The sequence below is a fragment of the Tenrec ecaudatus genome, chromosome 18, assembly GCF_050624435.1.
Source record: "Tenrec ecaudatus isolate mTenEca1 chromosome 18, mTenEca1.hap1, whole genome shotgun sequence".
In the NCBI taxonomy this organism is placed as follows: domain Eukaryota; kingdom Metazoa; phylum Chordata; class Mammalia; order Afrosoricida; family Tenrecidae; genus Tenrec; species Tenrec ecaudatus.
The window spans coordinates 21273445-21293419 of record NC_134547.1 but is presented as its reverse complement, the minus strand read 5'-3'; the positions used below and the strand labels follow the sequence as shown (position 1 = coordinate 21293419).

The window sequence follows — 19975 nt, the reverse complement described above, 5'->3', positions numbered from 1 at the left end:
TCTACTTCAAGGAAAGAGTTTCTTGTACATGACCATGATCAACCTTAGGACACTTTCTCTTTTTTATAATCATTTTATTGGGGCTCATACAACTCTTATCACAATCCATACATCCATCAATTATGTAAAGCACATTTGTACATTCATTGCCCTCATCATTTTCAAAACATTTGCTCTCCACGTAAGCCCCTGGCATCAGCTCTTCGTTTTTCCCCTCCCTCCTCGCTCCCCCTTCCCTCATGAACCCTTGATAATTTATAAATTATTATTTTGTCATATCTTGCCCTGTCTGACGTCTCCCTTCACCCACTTTTCTCTTGTCCATCCCTCAGGGAGGAGGTCCCATGTAGATCCTTGTAATCGGTTCCCCTTAGCAACCAAAAACAGTTGGTGTGGTGATATTCATGCATTCCCTCTGGGAAGGCTGCAAAAAAAAAAAATGGCCACCAACTTGGTGGTTGAAAAGAGCAGATCGTCTTTCTCTCCGAGTCCTGCCGGCCAGAAAGGTGCAGTCACAGAGGAAGTGGCACGGACTCCTTCCAAAGGGCTTAGGGGCAGGTCTTCCCTTTCCCTCTCTCCGCTTTTGGATTGCCTGTGGCAACACAACTCCAGGGTCGACCATCAGCCTCACATAGCTTTCTTCCCATAATGCCTTTCAGTATGTCCACTCCTCTCCTTAAAGGACCAGACTATGGCCCACCCGCACTTCAAGAGGAGTTCATCTCAAGATCCTCAATGAATTATACCTGCAGAGATTATCTTTTCCAATAAGATCACAGTCCCAAGTTCCTTGTAGACATGGATTTGGGGTGGGTGGGGTACACTATTCTATTCAGACCACTACAAATAATCTCAGCAAAATCGATGTCAAGAAAAAAGACAGGATGCCCTGTTCAGTTCACCAGCAGAAACAGATTGCAAGGAGAAATGTGAATTTGTCATCATAGAAGGTGCATTTAGCACAGTGACCCCAAAAGTAAGTAAGGGCTATGAAGATTTGGACATCGCAATGAATGAGTTTGACTTCAAAGATTGTAAGGTGGATTACAAGGGCTTTAGTTGTTTGGTATCTGTGGGCAATTGAAGAGCTTGGGGCTGCAAAGTCATCAGTTCAAACCCAATAGTCATTGTTCAGGAGAAAGATGAGGCGGTCTAGTCTCATAAAGAACTGTGTCAGTCTGGGTGGACTAGAGAAACAAATCCATGGACGCACGTATGTGTATAAGAAAGAGATTTATATACAAGAGCAATTGAACATTGAGAAAACATCCCAGCCCAGTCCATAAATATGATATTAGTCCATATGTCCATACCAATCAATAAAGTCCTCTTCAGACTCACGAAATGCATGCAATGATGCTGAATGCAGAAAATCACAGGCCACTAGGTAGAAAGTCTTTGAATTCAGTGGCATTGGAAACATCTCAGCACTGCCAGGGGTCTCTGCATGGCCTTTCCAGCACCCAGGGCTGCATCAGGGTGGGTTTATGTGTCTTGCCAACTGCTATGTCTCCCAGGGAGTGAGCAGAGAGAGAGAAGTGTCTCCCACCTTCCAGGAGGAAGTACCATATTTCCCAGAATCCTCAGGAGAAGGCCATGCCCACACAGCGACCTCATTGCCTGTGATCTGCTTGACAAGCTAGACTCCACCCCTATGCTCTTAATCCTCAAAAATACTTAGAGAGCAGTGCACTCAACAATTGTGGAATCATTTCCACACCCGGAACACTTGAGAAAATTGACCGTTCTAGATCAAAAAAATAATTCTCAATGAATTGCAAAGGGCCAGGTACTATTCAGACAAAATCCTTTGACCACAGTGCAATTTAGTTAGAAATGAGCACCAGAAAGATAAAATCTTAAAGTCATATAAAAAAACATGGAAATTAAGAAAAATGTGAACTTAAGATTAAACGACAATCATATGGTAATTAGGGCCTATTTAAAACTCAAAATAATAAAAATCCTGCAAATCAAAATGTGTGAATTCCCCCTCAAGCTGTTCTTAGAGGAATACTTACAGCGTCAGGTGCTTTCGTAGCAAAGAAGAGACACGCACACGGCTGATTAGCTTCCAATTTTAAAAGTGAAGGAAACGAACAACTGAGAAAATGGAGCGAAGTAAAGATGTTAAGGTTAGAAATACATGAAGCAGAAAGTAAAGATACAAGCTGGAGAGGATCTTTGAATTTTGAAAAGGTAGATAAATTCAACAAATGAAGACTGATCAAGGAAAATGCTACAGCAAGACTGCAAAAGATCCATATAAATAGGACATTCCGTGCTCATGGGGTGAAAGACTAAATAGAGTGAAAACGTCAATGCTACCTAAAGCGATCTATCAGTATAAGGCAACCACTATTAATCAAAATATTCTGGTATAGATTCAATAATAAATACATAGACCAGTGGGGTGGGGGTGGGGGATTGAGAACCCAGAATTAAACCCAGACATCTAAAAGGTGGGATCCACTAGGTTACCAGAGCTTTAGTTTTTTGGTATCCATGGCAGTTGAAGAGCCTTGGTGCTGAAAAGTCAGCAGTTCAAACCCACTGGTCATTCTTCAGGAGAAAGATGAGGCGGTCTAGTCTCATAGAGAAGTAAAGTCTCAGAAACCTAAAAGGGAAGTTTTGCTCTGTCTTCTGGGTGGCTACGAGTCAGAATAAACTGGATGACGGGGGTTGGCTTGGTTTGGTTTGATGTACAACTGATTTTCAACAAGGGGTCAAAGTCCATTTGATGAAGCAGGAGCAATCAAACTACATTTCCACCTATAGAAAATGAAATAGAGCCGAAACACAAAAACTAACTCAAAATGAATCAAATGCTAAGTGTTCAATGTAAAGTTCTGGACGACAACATCATAAAACCACAAGACTCGATCTTTCGGAAAAGCAAGTTTGCACCAATAGAAGAAAAAGTCGATGATACGTCAAAAAAAAACAAACCACACCTGCTCATCGAAAGATTTTCATAAGAGAATAAACAAAGCCCTGCTCCTGTTCTCCCCAGCACAGATAGCTGATGTTGTAAGGTGGAACCTCTCTGCTGAATGAGGACCAAATAGATAACCAACAGCCCTGCAGTGGATAAGTACGTATCACTATTTTATATGTGCTGAGTGGAGCAGATAAAGACTATGATATTCCAGCATAAAAGGACTGGAAGTTTACCAGGAGGCAGTAAAATAAAGAGTCAAGCCCATTCTCACTGAGTCGATTTCAACTCAGCGTGGTTCTGTAGAGCTGCTCCATAAAGGTTCCCAGGGCTGATATCCTGATATCCTTAGGGAAGCGGACGGCTCCATCTTTCTCCTGCAGGGTGGTTTGTGGATTTGAACCACTGACCTTTAGGGGTACTGCTGAGCGTTTTAACCACTGCGTCACCAAGTGATACCGCCCAAGGGATTGTGCCGACCAGAAATAAGAGAATGCCACAACCCCTGGGAATAAACATAAAACCAGGCTTTGAGATGCCCATGTACGCTGGGCACAAGTCTCCCACGGCCTAATTCATTTGTTCCACATGTTCATTATCCCCTTATCCCACCTGCTCCCCCGGCCCAATATGTAACACCAGAGTGGAAAATCTAGTCTTCCCTGAAGTTGATATTGGTCATACCTGATCTCCCATCTCCTTTTTCTAAGGCCTGCTCTTGAGTTCTTGTCCTCCAGCACCCCGATAGCGAGGCACCCCAAGCCTGTAGCCTCTGCAGCCCTTTATTAAAAGCTTTGCGTACAGCAGAGGAGGAGAAATAGAAAATCAAGGGGTCAATGCAAGCGTTGAGAGCGCTGAGCAACACGGCACAGGCTCGCCAACTCTGGCTTCTCCTTTGGATGAAGCCCACCACGTGAGACACATTGTAGGGCCCGAAACAGACCAGGAAGTTGAAGAGCGTCACCGCAGCCAGCGCCACGGCTCTCCAGCGCTTGCGGGCTCCCACCTGCGGCCTGGACAGCATGATGTGCACAAAGCGCCAGTAGCAGAAGATGGTCACCACCATGGGGATGAAGAAGAGCACCAGGCACAGCTCCAGGCGCACCGGGAGCAGCAGGGCCAGTTGCTCGTCGGTAAAGTCGTCGTAGCAGACAGGGAGCCCTTGGGCCTGATGGGTCGTCTTGTTGGTCGGTAAGTTCTCGACAATGATGACAATGCTGCAGTGTCCGAAGGACAAGACACTGGACACCACAGCGGCCACCACGCCGTAGAGGGGCCGGCGGGAGAGCTTGTACTGCACGGGGAAAGCCACGCTGCGGTAGCGCTCGATGCTGATGCCCGCCAGGAGCCAGGTGCTGCAGTAGATGCCGCTGTAGAAGCCAAAGCCGGTGAGGATGCAGAGAAGGTCGCCCAGGGGCCAGTAGAAATCGTAGGCGGCCTCCATCATCTTGAAGGGCAGCAGCAGCAGCAGCAGCAGGTCTGCGAGCGTCAGGCTGAGGAGCAGGATGTGGATGGGGGCAGGCTGAGGCTGCCGGACCCGCCCGATGAAGGCCCGCATGGCCAGCAGGTTGGCGGGAAGACCAACGAGAAAGGAGATGAGGTAGATAAAGAAAAGGCCCAGGCTCCGGGGACTGAGCGCCATCCTTCCTGAGGAGACAAGGCTGGGGTCAGATCTTCTCTGATCGTGGGCTTTGCCCCCAGCAGGCCAAATTTCCAGCCTTGGTGTCACCTGTCTCCGTGGGTGGCCGAGAGAGTATGGCTAACCCTTCCCACTGGGCTCTAGTTCTGCATCCAGTGTCATGTTCAACAGGCCGGCTTCTTTGCCTACCAGACCCCTTCTCTCCCACTCTCTCCCTGCCTTCTTAGTTCCTAGTCCCTCCCTGCGGGGGGTGGGGCGGGAATTACTCCCACATAGATATTTTTTAATCTCCTGCAAGCTCCCACAGGAAGAGATCTGAACTGTCCAAGATCTTGCTAGCAAAGGCACTTCAAGTCGACGGTGACTTCCTCTGACTGGTTCTGCACGGTGTCCCGCCCTCACTGCCGCTGAGACCATTCTGACTCAGGGGGCGCTCCCTGGGACAGGGCAGGACAGCCTCGGTGGCAGGGGGGTGGGTGGGGGGGGGCGGTGCTGCCGAAGCTGTAACTCCGGACAGGACGAGAAAGCCTTATCTGTGTCCCTGCGAGCGGCTGACCGTTTTGGACTGTTGACCTTGCAGCCACCCAACGCGTAACCCACTAGGCCACCAGGGCTCCCTATGGTGTCCGTAGTGCCTAGAATTGTGCCAGGCACATAGTAGGCGCTTCATGAACATCTGTGGACAACTAAATGGACAGGCGAACGGAGGCATAGGAGGCCACTGCTTTATCACGGACAGTCACTGCATGGAACTGGTCTCAGTGGCCCCGAGGCCAAACTCTACTTCCTTAACCTGCCCTGGCATTTCCACTCATGCTTTTCCTTCTCCCCCACTCCCCGCCCCCCAAGATCTTCATCTCTGAGTGTGGGGGGTGGTTAAGCCTGAGGGAAAAGTAGGTAAGCCCGAGTCGGGTCCATGTTGCACTTTTCAAGGAAAAGTTGAAGGTTTGGGTAAGGTCTGGGCACCTGGATGGAAATCCCAACCTTTCTTCTGGTCATTGGTGTGACGTTGTAACCTCTCCGGCCCTCGGGGGGAGTGCGGGCCACAGTAGGCTGCCAACCGACAGCCAGCAGTGGGACAGCACCAGCCCTTCTGTGGGAGGAAAACGAGGCTTTCTACTCCCAGACAGATGGACGCGGAAACCCACCAGGGGCCTGGGCAGTTCTACTCTGTCCTATCCAATCTTATGAGTCGGAATCGACTCAGTGTCTGTAAATTTTGTTTTGGAAGTGTCAGCACCCTCTTTCTTTAAAAAAAAATCATTTTATTAGGGGCTCATACAACTCTTATCACAATCCACCCATACATCAATTGTGTCAAGCACATTTGTACATTCGTTGCCCTCATCATTCTCAAAACATTTGCTCTTCATCTAAGCCTCTGGCACTAGCTCCTCCTTTTTCTCCTCCCTCCCCGCTCCCCCCTCCCTCATGAACCCTTGATAATTTATAAATTATTATTTTGTCATATCTTGCCCTGTCCGACGTCTCCCATCACCCTTCAGCACCCTCTGATATCCTTTCCCTTTGCACAACAGAGAGCAGATGGTTTCGCCAAGACTGTGCTAGCTCCCACACAATATACCGCCTGTAACGTCACTCTTTCTCTCCCCTGGGAAAGCGCCTAGGAGCCCGAGCTTCGTGAAAATCCAGAGTTGGCCTAGATTTCCTCGAATGTATCAGAACGCGACCCTGAAAATAACACTTGAACCCTTCCCCTATTCCTGTACTTACGGGGGACCATCTGCCTAGCTCATTCCCACGCTGGACAGTCTCAGAGGCGGACGACCAGGGGGACTCCCTGCCTTGTTGGCGCTGCACCAGCTTTTGGGATGCTCACGCGCTCGCTCAGCTCTCGGAAGGCCCCCACGGGTCGCGCCGTGTCTCCACAGACTTATCATGGTCCCGTTCTCACTTCTTGGCCCGCGTTTACTCTCCTTCTTGGGCAGTAAATCCCGTAATCCTCCCCTTTCCTAGAAAAGCATATCTACGCATATTCCTTCTATCCTAGCCCTTCCTGAGGTTGTCGTCCCAGAAGCGTCCCCCCAGGAGGATAAGCAAATGGGGTGTCTTGCCTTTTCCTGGAGGCTGATGGTGGCTTTTCAATATGTCAGGTCTCCGAAGCAGGGGGACACCTTGGCTCACTGGATCACCACCTTCTCCTCCGCCGGTTTTATACCTGGAAGCGTTGCGTCGTCTAAAAGAGGAAGGTCAACAGGTGAGCCTCTTCCAAGACAGCTTGACTCCCACAAAACTCTGTCCCAACAGTTGCTCTCTCTCTCTCTCTCTCTCTCTCTCTCTCTCTCTCTCTCTCTCTCTCTCAGAATCCAAATCACAACGGTCCTTTCTGGCTTCTTCCTACTTTGGCGTTACCAGTACCCTCTGGGGTTTCCTTCCCACGGGCAACTCTCCCAAAGCCGGTGCTGTGCGTGCATCAGCACCTGCTCCCTCTCCTCTTTCTTTGGCTGCTCCTCCCCCATCTTTCCTCTCAAGGCCCCTGGCTGAGTTCATGTCCTGTTCTTTCGAGGAAGCTCCAGCTGAAGCGGACTACTATTTTAAGAATTTCTTGACTTCCCCTGGCCCATCAGGTCCGTACTGATGAGCATGACCGTGGGGCAAAGGATCCGAAAACCTCCCAGAAGCCCAGAGGGAAGCCAGAGAAGCTAGGGTCTGGACCTGCCTCTCCGATTCGCTCCTTCCCTCTGGGAGCTGTGCCCTGCCGGCACATCCTCTCGTCTCACCGTGAGTGTCCCACCAACCTCCAGACTCCATCCTCTCTCGGGCTGACTTTGAAGCAGATACAGAAAGATAGGGAGATACAGGGAATGCCTTTGCCTCTCTCCGGGAATGTGTGGATCTAATCACTGGTGCGATGCTGGCTACTCTACCATCGGAGACTCCCCTTCTCTCCTCTTGACCAAGCAGGAGGAGGGACCCTCAGCCAAGTGCTGCACCCAGAAAGAATCTCTCCTCTCATAGCCTTTTACTCACTGGTCCCACGTCTTCCCTTTGTTATTCAAGTGGTCTGTCTACATTGGGAAGTTGTTTCGGGTGCTTGATGCCCATGAAAAGAAGGCAGCATCTTTTAGCCTCTACCAAATTAGCATGTGACATGTTACTATCCATATTGGATTAAACAACAAACACTCACTTTAAAGGCAAATCGTTCCAGAGAGGGCTGGTCTCATAATCCTAAATTCTGGGAAGGTTCTCTTTACCTCATCCCCGTCTCCAACCATGTCGAGTTGGTTGGCCAGCCAGAAAAAAAAAAATCCTGTCTTCTAGAGGTGTCTGGGTAACTTCCAAGATCCTCTGGAGTCTCTCAATAGGTCTCTTCCTGCCCCCTGTGCAGTCTCAGCCCTTCTTAGGTATTAGGGTTGAGAGTGTTGGTCTTATCTGTTAGGGCTGAGGCTCTTTTGGAAACAGTGGTTAGTTCCCGTAGGAAACAAAAAACGAACAGCTCCTTGCCCGTAGTGGGCTGATAGAATGAAAAGATGCAAGTTGGATGTGCCCATAAAATCTTGCTAGCTGATGATTCAAGCGGAGATGGCTGACCTTCCACTGAGATCAGAATTCCTGTCTTGGGGGTCCCCTTCTCTCCATTCTGTCACCCCAGTCTAGGTTGAAGTCATCATCTTTAATGACGCCCCTGGGGTCACTAGAGTAGAAGGGGGAATTCGGACTAAGCTGGCCTGCAGAAGTATAAGAGTTCTGTATCTCACACCCACGTGACCTCAACACTGTTGACCTCATACCCCCTTTTGACCTCACAGCCACACGAATGGGCAGTGCAAGATACCAAGTCCAATGCAGACGGGTTATCAATCATTTCTCCAGGCGAGGTTTGTCTCCGTAACACCACACCACTCACAATCACTCTACTCCCCCCATTCATGAAATGCTTCGAGTTCTTGCTTTGAGTAAGACACTGCCCTGGGCATTAGGGACATGAACAAGTCAGAGAGTTCAGTGAATAAGTGAACGAACCAGGTCATTGAAAATGATCCCGCCCGCGAAGGAAGGAGAACAAGAGAAGTTAGAGAGGGGCCAGCAGGGACATCTTGTTGAAAGATAGGGCTGTCGGGAAAGGCATGGTCTGCCAAGGGGTATTCGAAGGAGCCAGCTTCAACGTAAAAGGGTTCTGAGAAAGGAAATACAAGAGCTGCAGAGGGAACCCCATCCCTGAGTCAACAAGAGCAACCACACCAGAAAGGAGGCCAACGTGAGTCGGCGCAGAAGGTGGGTCAAGGCCGTTCAAACTTGCAGAGGTCAGGTGGATTCCCTCGCCTGTTGATGGTACCCTTCTCCCCTGGTCTTCCATGTGTCCTGTCGAAGCTGCTGCAGCCAATCAGAACGCAAGCACCACCCTCTGGTTCCCAATCCTGCAGATAGCTTGACCACTGCCACCCACACTGCCCTCTCCAGCATCCACCCCAAGAGGTACAGTGAGGGTCACACAAGGGACATTAAACTCCTGACGCCATGATGTAGCTGCCCTTACGGGGGAAGCAGGAGAACTAGGGAGCTGGCCGTGGAGCTGGGTTTGGTTCCTCAGCATGTCCGTTGCTCTTTCGCTGGGCTTCTTACTCAGCTTAGCAGTTTCATTCCGCCCTCTCGCTCTCTCCGATCAGTCTCCGTGGTGACGATGTCGATAGCAAAGCCTGTGCCACCTCAACCATTTTTACATGTAGAGTTGACGGATGCAAACTACATTCTTTGAGTTGTGAAACCACTCGTGGCATCTTTGTCCCAATCCTTTGACCACCATCAGCACAGACTCAGGGCCCTCCAAGCAAACATTTCCCCCCTTTCCCCCTCCCTCCCGCCCCTGGTAATCACTAATTAGCCTGGATTTCTACGTCCCTGCTTCTTTCAGAGACGTGAGATCACACAGTAGCTGTTCTTTTGGGGACTGCTTCTTTTGCCTAGCATGATGTGTTCAAGGTTCATCAAGTACCAACGCTTCATTTCTGCGTATGGCTCGTAGAATCCATTGGTGCATCTGCAGACTCTAGTTCGTTCATTCATTCGTCAGAAGTCAGGTGTTGCGAGGGTTCCCCTGGGCCTTTGTGAAAAGCGTCGCGGTGAACGTCCGTGACCAGGTGTCCATGTGTTTTTCTGCCCTCACTTCTTTTTAATTTTACTTTTTCCCCCAACGGTTTGATTGGCATGATCTAGTAAAAGTTGTTGAATTAAATTTAGCTTGACTCACATATCCTACCATTCAACAGTTCAGTCGCATCAGGAAGAGTTGTACAATCGTCAGCACGCGCACTTGGAGAACATTGTCTTCATTCTGTGCTCATCGTTATTCGCTTCCGATTTCCCCCAACCTCCCCTGCCATCCCCCCACACACCCCCAAGGAGCAATTAATCTGGTAACTAGCTCTATAGGTTTAGCTAGTCTGGGTTTCAGATACAGAAAAAGGTTTTTTAAAATAACAAGAACAACCAAATGAAACAGATTAAAAAAAAACTCACTCAAAAAGGAAGCAGAAAATATTAAAAGCTATAACAAATTTAGATTATAAGGGAGATCCGATGACAGACAGGGAGCTAAATTTTAACCCAACTGCCTCTGCAGCGGTCCAGTTTCCAATGCATTTTGCATGCTAGCAAGGCATGGTCCATGGCCCAAGGGGATTCGCCAGGGCCTTAATCAATGTGTCTTTCCCCTTCACTTAAAAAAAATTTTTTTTAACCAAAACAGCTTTAAGATGGGTCAAAAGGGAGATCAAATGATAAGATGTTACATATTGGCCTAACCACGTGTGCCATAATCTTTACAATGCTATCTGTCTGACATCAGAACTGTTCACATCCGTCAACTATGATCACAGGGGATCCACCAGAAGCTTCATCCAGGGGTGGACCCTGAAAATGGATCTTGGGCTCCCACTGTCCTTCTGCCAACCAGGTGCGGTGCTCACAATCCAAACTCTAACACCGTTCCCTCCTTCAGATTTGGATTCTGTTATTTATAATCCTGGGATCACACAGGCTGGCATGCTTCTTCCATGTGTTGATGCCTCACTTAGACAGCTGCTTGTTTGAAAACAGCCCTTTAAACCCCCCAGAGGCTGTTCTTTCTGATAGCCACCTGCCCTCACTTCTTTGGGGTGTCCACCTCGCAGGGAGATTTCTGAGTCCTGTCCAACTTTCTGAGGAACTGCCAGGCTGCCTTCCAGAAAGACTGTACTAGTTTACGTTCCCACCTGCAGGGAATGCGGAGTCCAGTTTCTCCAGTCTTGCGAACAGCTGTTGTTTCTCTTTCTTTGCCTTGCGTTTTGCCATGTCTGTTCTCATAGACGCGAGGTGGCGTTCCTTTGTAGGTTTGACTTGCACGTTTCTAGTGGCTGATGAGAAGTCCCAGCGTTGCTAGGGGATCACTACTGGTCTCCGAACACCAAGTTAGGGACTCAACACACCCGTCACATCTGCTCGCCTCACAGTTCCAAGCTCAAAGTCTCAGAAGCTCCAGAGAGGGTCACAATGTGTCAGAATCAAGATGGCTGTTACCATGGGTATGCTAACTCAGTGTGCAAGAAAACTTGAGTGCCTTTGACCTGAGACACTCACTTGCAGAATGAGGTAGCCCTGGGCAGCTCAAGAGCTTTGTCACTTACCTGAGAAGATCCTGCCAGCTCCAAAGGCCCAACGTGCTGAGGACCAGAGAATGGTCTTCATGTGGGAACAGCTGCCCTTATTGAAGAACTGTATCTAGAGTCTGTCCTGATCCTGATTTGTAACCTGGTACTGCCCTTAAAAAAAAAAAAGTTTTAAAAAAGACCTAATTCTGAGTATTATCTGCGAGTTCTGTGTGGCGAGGGCAATGAAATACCAAACCCAGCGTAGAAATGGAAAGTTCTTTGGGAGGACAACCGGTGTCAGAGCGGATAACACGGTTGGGAATCATCCCTGAGCTGACGTGGATGACGATTCTCTCTCCCACTTGTGAAGTTGGAGGAGGCCTGAGGCCTGGCCACACCATTTTTACACTATGCATACACACTCCGAAGATAATTGTTACCAGTCTGTAAGGGCACATGGGGAAAGGAAGTCTCCCTTCCACCCCTCCACCTCAGATCCCCGTCCCAGAGACAACTGCAATTGGCAGCCCGTGGGGATCCCGTCAGCCAGTCGAGTCTTGACCCAGCACCTAGAAGGATCTTTTAGAAATATTAAGGAGATTCCACGACACTTCTCTGTCTTGCAGCGACTCCTCGTTGTTCTTGGGGTTTCATTCTATATCCCGGTTATGACCCGCAAGGCCTAGCAAGGTCTGTGCTTGTTGTTGGGTGTCATTGAATCATTTCTGATCCATAGGGACCTTAGGCACAGCAGAATGAAACACCGCATCATCTCGCTCCATCCTCACAGCTGTCCCTGTGCCGGAGCCCGTTGTTACAGCCACTGAGTCAGTCCATCTCATCCAGGGCCTTCCTACCTTTCGCTGGCCCTCTACTTGACCACACATTTTGTCCGTCTCCAGGGCCTGATCTCTCCTAAGAACATGTCCACAGTAGATAAGATGAAGCCTTCCCATCCTTGCGTCTAAGGAGCACTTGGGCTGTACTTCTTCCAGGACGGATCAGTTAGAGCTCTAGCCTCTCACAACTGCCCCGTCTTCATTCCCAGGAATGAATGGGTCTCCCAGCCCTCTCTGGCACACCACGGCCCATCTCAGGGCACGTTGTCCCTCTGATAGGAATGTCCCTCCCTCCTGACCGTCCCTGCCTCCTCTTTCTTGCTGCTCGAACACCACTTCCTCAGAAAGGCCGTCTCCGACTGAACTTACTCTCTGCCTATGACGCTGCTTTTCCTGTCTGTGTTATCTCTCTGAGCATCAGTCTAGCCGTGGACACTGTGCTCCGTCCCTGTTTATCTATGATCTGTCCTGCTGCTATGAATCATCAGGCCCACGACTTGCCCGAGCGTGCTGGGAGATGGGAGCGTCCCAGGGAAGTGTTTGCTGAATGACTGGACCCCACCCCCTGCTCTCTGGGAGAAAGATAGTGCAGTCGGCTTCCATAAGCACTCTACCCTGTCCCTTGGGAGACTCCACGGATTGGAGTCGAATTGCAAACGAGAGGGTTAACTTTGTTTTTAACCTTTTTTGAGCATTTATTAGGTTCCCTACTGCTCACCACAGGGGAAACTTGTGGAGAAGGTTAAGACCGTGCACGTAAGTGGCAAGCACCACGGCTCAGCTCAGGCGACCGAGCCCCAGTCTCCCCTGTTCACAGATGGGAACAAAAGGACTCAAAGGGGACAGAAGGTAAAATACAAGTATCACAACCGCTCTCCCAGCTGTTGAGTCTTTGAGCCCATCCCTGCTCACACTCGACACAGTCCAGCTTCTGAGGTTTGACCAGTCCACTGAACATCAAGCCATGTCTGTTTGCTGTTTGCTTGCAGTCTTGTTTTCCTGACTCCTAAGGAGAAGTACGTCCAGAGTGTCCATTGCGGCAAGGATGGGGGAGGCTTCATCTTACAGACTTTGGACACGTTGTCAGGAGAGGCCAGTCCATGGAGAAGGGCATCATGCTTGGTAACGTGGAGGGGCAGAGGAAAAGAGGAAGGCCTTCGACGAGATGGATGGACCCCGTGGCTTCCACAGTGGACTCGGGCATGGTAACAATGGTGAGGAGGGTGCAGGACCAGGCAGTGTCCCATTCTGTTGTGCCCGGGGTCAACACGGGTTATCATCTACTTAAAGGCACCCAACCATAACCGCGCAACGATGATGACAAGTGGAGCCAGTCTTGGCTCATAACCATGGTGGTAGGCCAGTGCCTCTGGGAAGGCTCTTCATGGCTTATTCCCTGAGCCCAGCTCTGGCAAACTTAGGATTTAGGGATAAGATAGCGGGTAGCTCAGAGAATTCGCCGGGAAGTCTGGAAACCCAGGTGTGGATAACGAAGGCCACCGTGCAGCCAGGACCACGTTGAAAGTCATGCCACTGGTCCAGTCCAGGAAGGACCTGGGTGCCCACGCTGGGTCCCGAAGTGAACCTTCGCATCAGTACTTGATAATTCACAACCCCTCCTTTGTGCTGCCAGCCTGCAATTTCAGAATTGGACGCGGGCCCACGTGATGGGCTCCGAGTTAAGTGTTAGAGATTCGGGGAGAGTACATGCTCAGCTGATCCAGGGAGGGGCAGCTGAGACCTCCCCCCAAGGTGCATGTGTGAGAAGTAATTAACGTGGGAAAGTGGTTCAGATGCGGGTCCACCAGAAGCCTGCAGTTGGGCCTCCCGAAGGTCAGGAAGGCCCAGCCCACTTCCACTTTTTAAGGTTCCTGGTATATGGGGTGGGGGTGGGGGAATGACAAAAATGGGCTTACCAAAAATGTGGTTGTGTTAGTCTGGGTACATTAGAGAAACAAACCCACCGAAACTCGTGTATAAGAGACAGTTTTATATAAAGGGTAAGTGCACATCAAGAAAACATCCCAACCCAGTGCTGCCCAACCCACAAGTCCAACATTAACCCATATGTCCGACACCAATCCACAAAGTCCCCTCCATCACACAAAACACACCCTATGATGCTGACTTCAGGAGGAAAGCCGAGTCAGTAAATATATAAGCATCTCAGCACTGGCAGGGGTCTCCACACGGCTGCTCCAGCACCCAGGGCTGCATCGGGGTAGGTCCATGTGGCTTCTCCTCAGGGATGTCTTTCAGGAAGTGAGCCTTGCCAGCTGAAGCAGGGAAATGGCTAAGGCAACTGCACCCTGGTCCGACCATCACAAAGCAAGAGACCGGAGAACTAGAAAAGGGAGGCTCACTAAGCCATTGATCTCTCTGACCTTCAAATAACCCCACATGTGTTTATCGGCCAGGTTGGCACAGTAAACTAACTCAGTGGTGTCTTTCACAATAAAAGGCATCCTTATAATAAAAGAGCAATCAGACTGAGCAGAAAGTAACTCGAGTTCATCTTTGGGTCTCACAAACGTCGTTACCATGTGGGGCCAGAAAGAGGCCCACCGTGTCACATTGGGTCCTTGGCAAGGTGTCTCTGGAGCTGTGTGTTTCTCTTTCTGTAGTGGCCACATCGTACGCATGACTGTAAGGCCCGGGGGACAGGTAGAGGCCCTCTCAGGCCAGTTCAGGGATGAGCCGGGGTGTAGACGGACGGCTCAGGGATGTGTTCACCCTCAGACAGCACCCACTTCCTAACAGGTAGCCTGTTCTAGGCTTAGTGGGCAACTGCAGCCCAGAGCTGTGCACGAGGGCATGCAAATGCTGTCTGCCACAGAGCAGAGCGGCACCGTGAAGCAACTCTGGGCACTGGGCTGAACGAGTTCGCCTTGGTGGGCGCTCAGTGAAAACCGACCTGCGGCTTTCTTTGCACCCTGCCTTCCACCGCTTGTGTGGGTCCGTGGGTCTCCTGGCTTGTTGCCACACTCTGGCTCATTAAAGTCCAGGGTAGCCTCATGATCATGTGCCCACAAAGCCCCCAAACCAAACCCACTGCCATGGCGTCTGTTCGGACGATTCTCTAGGACAGAATAGAACTGCTCCTTTGGGTTTGAGACTGTCCGTCTTGACGGGAGCAGACAGCTGCATCTTTCTCTCTTGGAGCCGCTGGTGGAGATAGCAACCCAACACCCAACCCACCCCTGCACCAGGGCTCCCTAAATGCCTCCAACTCAAAACCAAGACTCATGGTCAGCGAGCCACACCCCACTCTTAGTGATCCTCGAGAACCTGGCAGAACAGGTCCTGTGAGTTTCCCAAATTGTAACTCCTTTTTATTTATTTTTTTCTTTTAAAAATCATTTTATTGGGGGGTTGTGCAACTCTCCTCGCAATCCATCCATCCATCCATGTGTCAAGCACATTTGTACATAGATTGCCCTCATCATTCTCAAAACATTTGCTTTCTACTTGAGCCCTTGGGATCAGCTTCTCATTTTTCCCCTTCCTCCCCAGCTGCCCTCCCTCATGAACCCTTGATAATTTATAAATTATTATTATTTTGTCATGTCTTACACTGACAAATATCTCCCTTCACCCACTTTTCTATTGTTCATCCCCCATGGAGGGGGTTATATGTAGATCCTTGTGATCAGCTCCTCCTTTCTACCCCACCTTCCCCTACCCCTCCTGGTATCGCTACTCTCATTATTGGTCCTGGATTCCCTGTGTTTCCAGTTCCTATCTGTACCTGGTACGTGCTCTGCTTAGCCAGATTTGTAAGGTAGAATTAAGATCATGATAGTGGAGGGGAGGAAGCATTAAAGAACTAGAGGAAGGTTGCATCATTGCTACACTGCACCCTGACTGACACGTCTCCTCCCTGCCACCCTTCCGTAAGGGGGTGTCCAGTTGCTCACAGATGGGTTTCGAGTCTTCACTCCTCACTCCCCTTCATTCACAATGATATGATTTTTGTTCTTTGATGCCTGATACCTGATCCCTGATACTTTGATGCCTGATACCTGATGCCTGATACCTGATACCTGATCACACAGGCTGGTGTGCTTCTTCCATGTGGGCTTTGTTGCTTCTCAGCTAGATGGCCACTTGTTTACCCCAGACGCTATATCTTTTGGTAGCCAGACACCATCAGCTTTCTTCACCACATTTTCTTATGCACCCATTTGTCTTCAGTGTCTGTCAGGAAGGTGAGCATCATGGAATGTCAGTTTAATAGAAAAAAGTGTTCTTGCATCGAGGGAATACTTGAGTAGAAGTCCAATGTCTGTCTGCTACCTTAATACTAAACCTATAATATATGCACATAGATCTATTTCTCCATAGTCATATATAAATATATTTACATATGTACATACCTGTATTTAGACCTCTAAAAATACCCTTTGCCTCCTAGTTCATTCCTCTATTTACTTTTACGTTCCTCTTGTCCCGTTATCATGCTCAGCTTTCACTTGGGTTTCAGTAATTCCTCTTGGTTACATTGCCCTTGATCATGCCCTACCTGGCCTCCTACACTCTCCTTGCCACCGATTTTGGATCACTTGTTGCTCCCTTTTAATTTATTTTTTAAATCATTTTATTGGGGGCTCATACAGTTCCTATCAAAATCCATACATCCATCCATTGTGTTGTACATATGTTACCATCATCATTTTCAATACATTTTCTTTCTACTTGAGCCCTTGGTATCAGCTCATTTTCCCCCTCCCCATCCTCCCTTTCTCATGAACCCTTAATAATTTATAAAAATTTTTCATGTCTTACACTGACCAATGTCTCCCTTCACCCACTTTTCGGTTGTCTGTCCCCCTGGGAGGGGGTTATATGTAGATCATTGTGATCAGTTCCCCCTTTCTAATCCACCTTCCCCTTCTCCTCCTGGTATTGGTACTCTCATTATTGGCCCTGAGGTGTTCATCTGTCCTGGGTTTCCTGTGTTTCGAGCTTTTATCTGTACCAGTGTACATGCTCTGATCTAGCCAGATTTGTAAGGTAGAATTGGGATCATGATAGTGTGTGTGTGTGTGTGTATGTGTGTGTGTGTGTGGTGTGTGGTGTGTGTGTGTGTGTGTGTGTGTGTGTGTGTGTGTGTGTGTGTGTGAAGCATTAAAGAACCAGAGGAAAGTTGTGTGTTCTATTGGTGCTACGCTGCACCCTGACTGGCTCATCCCTTCCTGTGACCCTTCTGGAAGGGGATGTCCAATTGTCTACAGGTGGACCAGGGCGTGGGACCCCAGCAGAGGTGTCCAGAAAATACTACTAAAGGTCAACAAACAATTTATAGGCTTTTCTTTTTTCTGTCATTGGTTTTTGTGGTGGTGGTGTTTTGTTTTCTTTGTTTTTTTTCTTGTTTGTTTGTTTTGCTCAGTATTGTTTTTTTGTTCATTCTTGTCTCTGCATGTCTATCTAGATAAGATAGGTGGGATAAACAATCCCAAGGAGAAAACAACACGACCAATGGTTCCAGGGGGCACAGGGGAGAGGGGGAGGTGCGGGAAAGGATGGGAGTGTCAACAAACCCATGGACAAGGAAACAACAACAAGTGATCTAAAATCGAAGGCGAGGAGGGCAAAGGATGCCTGGTGGGGCTTGATCAAGGGCAATGGAGCCGAGAGGAATTACTGAAACCCGAATTAAGGCTGAACTTGATAGTGGGGCAAGAGGAAAGTAAAGGGAAATAGAGGAAATAACTAGGAGGCAAAGGACATTTATAGAGGTCTAAATACAGACATGTACATATGCAAATATATTTATATATAATGATATGGAAATAGATCTAAATACATATATTTATAGGTTTACTATTAAGGTAGCAGACGGACATTGGGACTCTACTCGAGTACTCTCTCAAGACAAGAACACTTTGTTCTAATAATCTGGCATTTTGTGATGCTCACCTTCCATGACATGATTGCTGAAGATAAAATGAGTGCATAGAAAATGTGGTGAAGAAAACTGATGGTGCCCGGCTATCAAGTGATATAGTGCCTAGGGTCAAAAGGACATCTAGCTGAGAAGCAACAAAGCCCACATGGAAAAAGCACACCGATCTGTGTGATCATGAGGGGTCAATAGGATCAGGTATCAGGCATCAAAGATCCAGAACAAAAAAAATCATATCAATGTGAATGAGGGGGAACACAGAGTGGAGATCCAACGCCCATCTATAGACAACTGGAGTGTAACTATTTTACAGAAGTAGAAAGCCTCCTTTTTCTGCACCAGCCCCCCCCCCCCAGCCCTCCTCTCCCCCAATTCCTCCAAGTTGTAAATTCCAAGTAGAGCTTCACTCTCGCCAGTTGTACAGGACTCTAGACTCTGGCCTGCAAAGGAGACACTGGGACCTGGATGGATCTCTCTTTTTCTACTCAGTCTTGTTTCATGTACTTTCCAACTCAGCTGCTGCTGCAGGCCAACTAGAGCCCCATCCTGTTTGTAGAAAGGAGATTTGAGAAGAAGCCAATGAATTGTTGTTGTTATGTGTCATCGAGTCAGTTCTGACCCACAGTGACCCTGTGTCCCACAGAATGAAACATTAGCCAGTCCTGCGCCATCCTCACCATGGTTCCAATGTGTGAGCCCATTGTTTCGGCCCACTGTGTCAAACCATCTTGAGGCCCTTCCTCTTTCTCACTGCCCCTTCGCTTTACCAAGCACGATGTCCTTCTCCAGGGACTGGTGTCTCATGACAACACGTCCAAAGCTTGTGAGCCAAAGACTGGTCATCGCTGCCCCGAAGGGACACTCTGGAAATACTTCTTCCAAGACAGATTTGTCCTTTTAACATCCGTGGTGCTTTGAATATTCCTCTCCGGCACCATGATGCCAAATATCTCGCTAGATTGGCACAGTTGTGACCTGTACGGATGACTTCTGGGCGGGGACGGGGACCTTCTGTAGGTTCTTGTGTTTCCCCAGCTGAAGTCTTTCTCTGCATTTCCCTCTGCTTGGCCACATTCCATCTACCCTTCCCCCCACCCCCCAGGCATCTTCTCTGTGGGAAGGCCTCACTCCTCTAGACAGACTTTTGAGTGAGATTATTTATAAAATGATTTATTAAAGTCATTTTATAAAATCATTAAAAAATTTATTAAATGATTTATAAAAAGTTGACTTCTCAGACATTGGACAGTGTAAGACATGAGAAAATAATAATAATTTCTAAATTATCAAAGGTTCATTGAGGGAGGGGAAAAATGAGGAACTGATACCAAGGGCTTAAGTGGAGAGTAAATATTTTGAGAATGATGAGGGCAACAAATGTACAAATAGGCTTGACACAATTGATGTATGTATGGATTGTGATAAAAGTTGTATTAGCCCCCTATAAAATGATTTAAATATATGTATATAAATTTATACCAAATATCAAATAAGAGAGAAAAAAGTTGACTCCTAGAGTGGTTAGATTTTATGTCAACTTGATGGTCCCTGTGGGGAGGCAGGGTGGAGACCAACCTGTCAATCAGGTGGTGGCCTGGTGATGCCTCCTTGAGGGTGTGGTCCTTTTTAGAGACACAGTGGGAGCATCTCTCTTGCTAGGCACCCTCTCTCCTTGCTAGGAGTCCGTGTCTGCCTCTAAGAGGCCACTGACCTTGGGAGCCCACCTCGGAGCTTCCAGTGCCCTGCCATGGTCTCAATGACCTTGAATCCACGTAGCTATGCACCCGTTGGCTCTGATCGCCCTGCTGCCTGCTTGGCCTTTGTGCATCATTGGCCTGCAGCTGTGAGTATACCGAGGGACACCTGCTTGATATAAAGTTCTTTCGTATCCACATATGAGTGTTACAGGTTTTGTTTCTGTAGACAATCCAGCCTAAAACCCCATTGAAGCAAGTGACTCTCATCTATTCCAAAGGAACCATGGTAATCTGTTGTCAATCTTAGGATTCAGAGTGAAGGGGGGACGTCTAGGCTAGCAATCAGGTCATAGCCAATGAGGCCTCT

General features: G+C 48.6%; 2 protein-coding genes across 2 annotated transcripts in view; both read right to left on the bottom strand.

The window, feature by feature from the left end:
• Nucleotides 1–3590: 3590 nt before the first annotated feature.
• LOC142431656 (free fatty acid receptor 2-like) lies at nt 3591–4580 on the bottom strand. Its single transcript, XM_075536670.1, has one exon. It carries the CDS (start codon nt 4578–4580, stop codon nt 3591–3593), a length of 990 nt encoding a protein of 329 aa, XP_075392785.1.
• Nucleotides 4581–6718: 2138 nt separating this feature from the next.
• FFAR3 (free fatty acid receptor 3) overlaps nt 6719–19975 on the bottom strand; it is a 31515-nt gene continuing 18258 nt past the window's right edge. Inside the window, exon 2 of the mRNA XM_075536669.1 lies at nt 6719–6774. Coding sequence (XP_075392784.1) covers nt 6719–6774 — 56 coding nt within the window. The remainder of the gene's footprint in view (nt 6775–19975) is intronic.